Source organism: Mesitornis unicolor, unplaced genomic scaffold (assembly GCF_000695765.1).
Source record: "Mesitornis unicolor isolate BGI_N332 unplaced genomic scaffold, ASM69576v1 scaffold26371, whole genome shotgun sequence".
NCBI classification, from domain to species: domain Eukaryota; kingdom Metazoa; phylum Chordata; class Aves; order Mesitornithiformes; family Mesitornithidae; genus Mesitornis; species Mesitornis unicolor.
This window is the reverse complement of record NW_010166193.1, coordinates 12,963-21,818: the sequence shown is the minus strand read 5'-3', so window position 1 is coordinate 21,818 and position 8,856 is coordinate 12,963. Positions and strand designations below refer to the sequence as shown.

Here is an 8,856-nt window from a genome sequence, read left to right as displayed (position 1 = left end):
CGGCATTCTTCCCATAACTGAAGGTACAACTGTGTGAAAGAATAAACATTGGTACCAAGGAAAACAAATGACAGTAGCTACTACTTACTATGTACAAATCCTCGTTGATGCCAAGGTACTTCCCATTACCACAACCAACATCAGCCACTATTGAGCCTTTCGGTAGCAACCTGAGAAACTCCACAATTCGGGGCCACGGGCTATGCCTGGTACTGCTGAAATGGCTGGCAATGTCTTCATACACCTTGTGTACATATTCTTGCTCCAGCTTTGCTGCCTCCATCTCGCTGTGGGGAAATGAAGGTTGTACCTGTCTCTGCTGTCCTTTCTGGCTGTCACAGACAGATGGGTAAACTAGATACAGCAACAGATACAAAAAAAAGAAATATTTTAAAAGTAATTCGTTGTTGGTGAAACTTAGTTTGCAGAATAAAACTAAAAGTGAAACATTAAAATGCAAAAAATGCTTCATTCCTCCTTTACCTTTTAAAAACTAAAATATCAGTCAAACTGCAGAGGTGTTTGATGACCTTAAAACAAGCAACCTGCCCATGTGTACCAGAGGCCATTTGCAGTGATCATTCATCCTGCTATGTTAACAAGGTTTATGTTTTCAAAACTGAGACAGTGCCCCTAATATTAAAGATCATGACATAACTGCAATTCAGCCTCTGAAATTCCATTCCAAGGGCACAAATTGACTTCAGTTCCATGCAATCATTGAGCCACCTATTATTATCTGTACTGCCCTAAGGCTCTTACATGGCGCTATCACTGCAGATGTGACTGCCTCTCCTTCTCTAATCTACTTAATTTCACTAAATTGCAGTCCCATTCAAATAAAGAACAACCCAAACCGATGGGAACCTGAAGAACAGTAGCGACTTCTATTCTGTTACACTATTCTGGCACTTGAGGTCCCAACGAAATACAAGATTCCAGATTACTTGCCTGGCTCTGGAGCAGGGCAAATGTCTTCCTGTATAGAGAAACTCCAGCAACCACACGGATGCAACCAATTCAAGCCATGTATGCCTAACCCTAAGCCATTCAGGAATGGCTACCAGGACTGCCAAAACTATGAATCTGCTCAAAAAACAAAAATGCTTACAGATGGGTGATATGTAATGATTTTGTCTTAGAAATCACCTCACAACACTTACTGCAATTGCAAGGGCTTCTCCTCACTTTCCTGAATGTAAATGATGTCCTTGTTTCCCTTCGATTTAGTGTTATATCTCCAGCATCAGCAGTGATTGTTCCAACTTTTTGCCCAAACTCAGATGCTTGAATGACATCGTATTTTCGCGGTGTAATCCTAAAACAAAGTAACACAAAATAAAAGAATAATTCAATTTGCATTGTAAAAAACCAATCCACCTAAGAAAGCAATTCTTAAACTGTGACAAGTGTGATTGCAACATGGTATTTAATGTATTGCTGCTTCTCAGCTTTCAACCTAATTTCAGAGAAAAAAAGAGGAGCTAACACATAAGCTAAGGACATAAATTAAAGTGTTATTTAATCGCAAGTTAACTCCATTTCCCTTCCTTCCTTTCCCTACATAAAGTTTGATTGTTTATTTTTCTAGGACTTACACTTTGTTATGTACTTATTTTATACTAAAAAATTACATTGGGCAATGATAAAATACGCTACTAAAACCGGTGGCTATGGGTATAAAAGCAAAGAATTGGCTGAGCTCTACATTAGCAGATTAAAGTTTCTTGTTATAAATGGGCCTCTCCAATGAATTCTGCTTTGCAACAGCATTGCTTTTTCATTTATTGACAACAGAAGATGCAAAGAATGCAGCACTTGGGAGATTTGCCAAAATGCCTAAAGGGAGAAACTCTGCTGACAAAAACTCTCTGATAAAATTCATGAAGTGAAAGTGATTTGGAACTTTTTTGGGTCAACAGAAGTTTCAAACAATTTCATGAGGTTTACATTACAAAAAAAGTACTAAAACAAAAAAAATTAATAGCTCTACAAATGGACCTCTCAAAGCTGAGAAGCAGAAAATGAGAAAGTAAAGTGCAAAACACAACAGGAGAGAAGAGAAACTGCTGCACCTACAGGTAGTTACCATCGCTTGGGCACGGAAAAAAATAGGTACTCACGGAACAAAATGGAAACTGCTCAGGGAAATAGCTTAGCACTTAAAAGCTGTTACTGTCACACCGAAACACTTCCTGAACTTAGTAATCAAGGAGATTAGTGCAGAAATTTCATCAAGAAAAAAAAAAACAACCACAAAACAACCAACCCACATCTCTAAGGAATCGGTCTCTCAGTGAAGCCCCTTCAGAGCTGCTGACTTCAAGATACCTGGCTCCCAGCAGAACAAACCCTCAGTATAAAACTGACTTCCATATTGGTTAGCTGAGTTGAACCCTCATAGGTTGTGTCAAAAGAAGGAAAAACAAAAATAGCGTCTTACATCTTTTAATAAAGCAGAGCATTCAGTCTCATCTCAAATGCCTACTGGTCACACGAAACTGTTGAGCAGTGCCTGTACTTAACCAAGAATGATCCAAATGCCGAGAAGGCAGCCTGCAGCCTGGCCAGCATTCCCATAGTTTGCTGTGTGCCATCTTTCCTACCGCAGGGAAGCTGATCTCTAACTGAGGCACAGGGAGAAAGACTGCAGGTTCTTTCTGTCTGGAAATCGGGAGGCAGCACATTTATGCTCCATTCAGGTGTTGCAAAAAGGAAACATGGAGCAGCCCCAAGAATAGAAATCTCCCAAAGGCAGCCATGGGAAGGATAGGCTCTAATAAAGAACTGTCTTGTTCGTGGCAGACAATGAAGCTATGATGAAATAATCAGCTGAGGATGCCCAAGACTCCCTGGAGAGGAGAAATTCAAATCCAGAGTTTGCCAATTTTCTATCTGATTTTCTTTAGTACCTGGAGCAGTAAGCTAAGCACAGCAGCTAATATTTTCAGATAGGTCTTCTTTTTCAAGGTTTAGTTTCAACCTACATTATTTCCTTTTGCCTATACTACAAGCAAGAACTCAAGGCAAAGGCTGGGCTAAGAACAGGCTTCCCAGTATTGAAAATAAAACACTGCACATCCTCTTGCTTGACACAGAGTTGTTTCACTAGTGCAGTGTCAGGAATGGTGTTTTGCCAGGTTACCCAATCACAAAGGAACCTCATCAGAAAAGCCATAACTTTACTTTCACCTATGAGACAAAAAAGAGCACATATCCTTTGCACTCCTTGATGACACTGTATAGCTTATTTCTTAACCACGTTTCTCTTTCAGAGAGAACAGAACCCCTGTGCACTTTGTTAACAGGGTCACAATGAAATCTCTAATTCCCCTGGCATCCAAATACAGACACTGAAACTAATTTCCAGAATAATTCCAAAACTGAACCTTTTGCTATCTAAATTGACTTCTGAGGAACAGACAAAAGACATCACAAATGATCTTAAATACATCCTGACGTTACATATGCAAGTGAATTAACTACTCTCACTCACTGCATGATTAATCTTTTTGAATACAATAGTATGCTTCACTAGCATGATGGAAAGCTTACTCCAATTGAGTACCCTGACCCACTACTGCTTTTAAAAATATAGAGAAAAGCAATTTTTAGGAAAGGTGGAAAGCACTGGGACAGGAATAACTTATAAATGAGTAGAAATATCTGGGATCTTCATTTTAAAAGTACTTTATGTCATTGGTTCTCAAAAGACAACCATCACCTGAAGGTACAAGTGAGCCAAGAAATAATCTCATTCGAGTTCTCAATAGGCAGGTACACTACCCCAACTTGAATGCCTGCTGGCAAGTAATGCAAGTGCCCTGCATGAATCCTTTCTCCTCCTGGGAGTTTGCCTTGGAGACAGCTGTCACAAAGAGAGCCAGAAGCCTCAGCAAGGGCCATCCCTCCTTCCCTGGCAGCTGCTTTTAAACAGAGGCTGTCTCCCATAGGGCCTTGCCCCAGCTACAGCCCTAAACATGTCCCAGCTGTGTCTGTGCACAGCCACTGCCCCGCTCATCCGGGCCTTGGTCGGCAGGCTGGCATCCCAACCTGGCCTCAGCACAGCCTCACGGAGCTGCCTGATGCCTGGGGTTGGGGGCTGCCTCCCAGGTCCCCTGGGTCCCTCCTGGTCCCCAGACCAGCAATGCCACTGACATGGAAACTGCATGATGTTCCCAGAGTTGTAGATAACCTTTCCAAAAGATGACAGACAGTATCTGACAGGACAGAACAGGAAGCTTATAATGCTGGTATCAGTGTTCAGCCTTGTATACCAAAAAACAAAGGACTTCACTGCCCTGGGCTTCTATTACAATGCACATCAGAAGTACCAGCTGCTTTTTACAACTATTTAATTTAACAAGGGAATATAGAGGTGGTGTAAGCGCTCCATAAAAATGAACAATATAAAGGTTACTGGGGAGTTCATATTCACCCTTCTCATAAAACGAACAGTAAAATTAAAAGGCAGAAAAATCTTCTGCCAATAAAAGGATTTGATGTTTAATTTACAAGAATGTAATTAGTGTCTCTAGTTGACTGCTGTAACCAGTGACTGTTTGCATCAAACAAAGGAAGAAACATTTACCATGGGCATTTCTGTCCAATACGAGGGTTTCCACATTCTCCTGAAGTGCACTACTGTCACTCTCTACTGTCTACTGTCACCAAGGTTTTAGCCTTTTTTCCAATTTCAGTGCTCCTACTGCAAGTATCTCCCAGTGGTGCACAATTTTAAAAGTGGGCATTTAAACTCTACAATAAGCGAAGGCTCAAAACATTTCAAGAAATCTCTTTTCCAGGATCCCAAACCTCCTCAGTACAATGCAGCCTTATCAGTAAAGACTCCTCTTTGTCACCCTCCTGCCCTCTGTGCAGGGGAAGTCACTCTCTTAAAACCAATCTCTAAAGACTTTGGCATATGTAATCCAATGGGAAAAGCTGTGGGCTGAAAAGAGAGAAAGGAAATGGTAAATTTAATTGCACTACAATCAATTCTTTGCCAGCTCAGAGTCACTGAGGACTTTCACACCGCAGATGTAAGAGAGTGCAATTTCCAAGCAAAAATTCACTTGTGACAGCAATGGGAAACTGCAGCTCCGGGATTGGCAATTAGCTTCCTAAAATCCCCAATTTTTTCAATTTAACCTGAGCAGCATCTGAGCAGAAGAGTGAATTTGAGTATTAATTATAAAACTTGACTTGGTTTCTTTCACAGCAACTTTAAATACAGAATGTCATTAACAAAGCAAACAACACACGTTACTCTTCCATTAACAGCAATGCAGAGACTCTTGCACATACCCGTGTGTCCACAGGTATCTTGATTCTCCAGCCATCACCAGTAAACTGCATCGGGGCAGCATAACTGCCGCTGTACGGCCATCAGGGTGTTTGAAATCCATCACAATCTAAAAGGAAACAAAACCAGCCACCACAAATGAGCATGACTTACAGAGCTTCAAATACATCACAGGCATTCTTACGTCCTAGCTTTGTTTCCTTCTTCAATGCGTTCATCAGAACATTGCCATGAAACGGTTATCCATTTCCTAGGGATGCAAAAGCCTCTAGGTCTCTGTCCTTAAGATGTCTCCCTTTCAGCACTGTGTTCAAAAATCAGAGGCAGTCACTAATATATGTGTATATATGGATAACTGAAATACTTTTTTTTTCTTTTCACAGTAATAGCTTTCTTCGTAAGAACATGGTAGCACTGTTTAATCTCTGTGTGTACCTGTGACATAGAAAAGGGTTACTACCCCTCAATGTAAGGCAATTGCATAAGAGGAAGAGAGGAGTCATTTTCTATAACTCAGGCATCTGACAGTTAAGTACCTGCGCTAAGTCAGTCAGCTACTGCCTTTTTGTGATGTCTATGCAGAGAGAGACAAGTATCTCCAGAGTGATTCATCCTAATCTAAAATGTAGAGCTCAGTGAAGTGGAATGACCCCATGTCCTCTGGAAATGCCTGTCCTTTCACAGCAGATTGAGCCAAGACAACTAACTTGCAGATATATAACTCATAGATAACATTAATGAGCAGATACATAGCATTTAGATAACCAGTATTAGGTAAGAGAAATAATTTCCAACCTGCTCACATTCTTGGAGGTTTGCAGCACACACAGTCTCCCGAGATCCTGACTAACATGCCAACTACCAGACCACCCTTTTATTATTTGCCACCTGGCTCCTAGCCACAGCCATATATTGAGGTAACGCTTTCAGATTTATTCCAATTTCACAGCACAGATGGCAGTGCTACGTTTTGCTTCTGCTTGGGCTAGGAACGTTATCCTTGTATATTTTCTACACGAGATAAACGCTTGCCATGGAAAATAAGGAATGGGTCATTTAAGCAAGTCAAACGAGTTACAGAAGACTTACCAAAAAAGTAAAGTGGTCAAAAACTAATCAAGTCAGCAGTTCCAGCTACACTGCAGTATTAGCACCATGGAAATGCTGCCACCTGATTTGTAACCTACTAAGTATGCAATTCAAAAGCAGACTTACTACAGTATGCCAGATCGAAACAAATTAAGCAGTTCTGCCTCTGCATTCAGATGCATTTAACAAAGAGAAAACTGGTGCAATGATCAGTCAATTCACCACAAAAATGGCATGACAGAGACTGAACAAGTCTGCATTTTAAACACTACAAATAAGCACTTAACAACATTTACTATTTAATCTTGTGCACTGGATCAAACTACAGTAGCATTTAACATTTTTAGGAAAAAAAAATATATACACTCTAGTACCACTCCCAGAGAATGACACAGCTTATCCTCTCAAGGTGTTTAACCAAGAAATTACAAAGATGACAAACAGTGGGGCTGAAAGGGGAAGAGAGATATGGCAGAACAGGAACAGAGCCTACCTACAAGTCTGAATGATTATGATGAAGCACTTCAATAGCTACACAAATAGATGAATGGCAGCCACTTGCTACTATTCACCTTCCCTTACACTTAGCAGTTTCTTCCAGGTATCCTGAAAGAAGCATGGGATGAAGGAGAAAACACAGTGGCTTCACAGATGTGATGGGGAGGCTGTCCCATAAAGCACGACTTGGTGTAAGGCTCTGTAAAAAGCCGTAACTATCTGGGCAGGCAAAGAAATCAGCGGATGACTAATCAGGACCAGCAAGTATGGAAAGGAAAAGCATGAAAAGACGAGAAGTGGGGAGGGAAGTAGCTGGATGAAATGGATGGGATTGTATTTCCATCTCTCTTTTGCCTCTCTAGCTCACTTCTGTTGGGGGACAGGACAGAGACTGGGTTCTTCACAAGTATGGCAAAACAAACTGAGCGTGAGACTGCCCAGATTCCTTCCTGGAGGCTGTTACCCCACTGTCCCTCTTCCTGTGTCAGTAGTAGCTACAAAGCCCTGCTCTTGCAGATGATTTCAGGAACTGCACTTTCCCCAAGAGTCAATGACTGTTAGCTCTAGGGGTCTCCTACCCTTCCAGTTCTCACCTCCCTCCAGCACCTGTAAAAAGGACCTTGCTCCCTTTCACTTCTCTGCACGCCAGGCTCAGGGGCTCCATATGAAGCAGTGTGAAACAGTTCCTTCGTCTCCATCTGCCTCCTCCGCTGCTTCACTTCATGCATCTCTAGATCCTTCTCTCCCAGCTGCATGGAACCCAAGAGCTCTTGGCAGAGGATGCTCCTCAAACCCTGTCCTGTTAACAACTGTGCATCCAAAACAGCAGAGGCTCAGAGTGCTCTGTAACAGACAGCACGGTCGGAATGAGACGCCACAAAACTAACTCTGGTAGCTGGTTTTTCAGGCAGTAGTGGCAGGAAAATAGCAGTCAGTAAAGAGGAGAGCATGTCTTCCTGGCTGAAGTTCAGCTATGCTAAGCCAACAAGAAATATGTGAAACAAATTTCTGATGGTGCAGAATTTGAGGCTTAAAAAGCAGGAGATTACCTATTGTACGTAACATCTGGCAAGTGTAGTCTTCACCAGCACAGGATCCCACTTCTGTCCCTGCTCCCTACTTCTCTGTGGAGGAAAAGCTTCTGTATTATTAACTCACACTGTGTGGCTGCTACCCTTCTAAATTAATTTCGTCTTTATGACAAGTAGTGATGATATGGGGAGGAAAATAGAAATAAAAGGATTAGTTTACTTGCAAGTGGATAATGACATTAAGCAATTGGTAACTGGAAGAGTCACAAATCCAAAACTGACTTTTGCTTATGAAGCAGAGAGAGATCCTCATCTAGAATATACTGAAGTTTTGCACTTTTTCTATTAACAACAAATCTGACACTACAATTCAGACAGAGAATCATATTCAAGGAACCCACTGTGAACATCTGAAGAAAATGAGTGCAATTCCTATGCTTCACTCCTTTCTCTAGAATAACTGCACCTGAATGCTTAAAAAATGCCCAAGCAACAGTATTTCTTCTTTTCTTTGTCTGCAGTACAGTGCAGAAGACTTAACCCACAAGGGTTTTTGAAGAACTCCGTTCTTATCTCTGAAAAGCCTATTACTGACTGAGGCAGATAGCATTCCCACACTCCTATATGTGTCTTTATCCTGGCAAAGCATTTTAAACTGTCACATACACACACACACAAAAGATTAACGCATTTGGTCCTCTTTTTAATTTACTAAGGACTCACAATCAATAAAGCAACTCTGCCACTGCCGAATCAATCTGCTTCATGACAGCTTTGCTCCACAGGAGCTATTTCCAATTACTATTTTCGTTTTAACCTGTTTTCTTTTTTCTCTTAGGTGGCAGAGTCAATAAAGATCAAATTTCCAGCTAGCCCATGGTGCATCATCCAGGGATTACATTCAGAAATAAAAATAGTGGATGCTTTGATCTT

The 8,856-nt window shown here is 41.3% G+C and overlaps 1 protein-coding gene across 1 annotated transcript in view; it reads right to left on the bottom strand.

The window, feature by feature from the left end:
- Positions 1 to 7,647, bottom strand: part of ALKBH8 (alkB, alkylation repair homolog 8 (E. coli)) — an 18,005-nt gene extending 10,358 nt beyond the window's left edge. Inside the window, exons 1-4 of the mRNA XM_010194884.1 lie at positions 7,486 to 7,647; positions 5,308 to 5,414; positions 1,164 to 1,318; positions 89 to 354 (exon numbers count right to left, since the gene is read on the bottom strand). Coding sequence (XP_010193186.1) covers positions 89 to 354; positions 1,164 to 1,318; positions 5,308 to 5,414; positions 7,486 to 7,647 — 690 coding nt within the window. The remainder of the gene's footprint in view (positions 1 to 88; positions 355 to 1,163; positions 1,319 to 5,307; positions 5,415 to 7,485) is intronic.
- Positions 7,648 to 8,856: the final 1,209 nt, after the last annotated feature.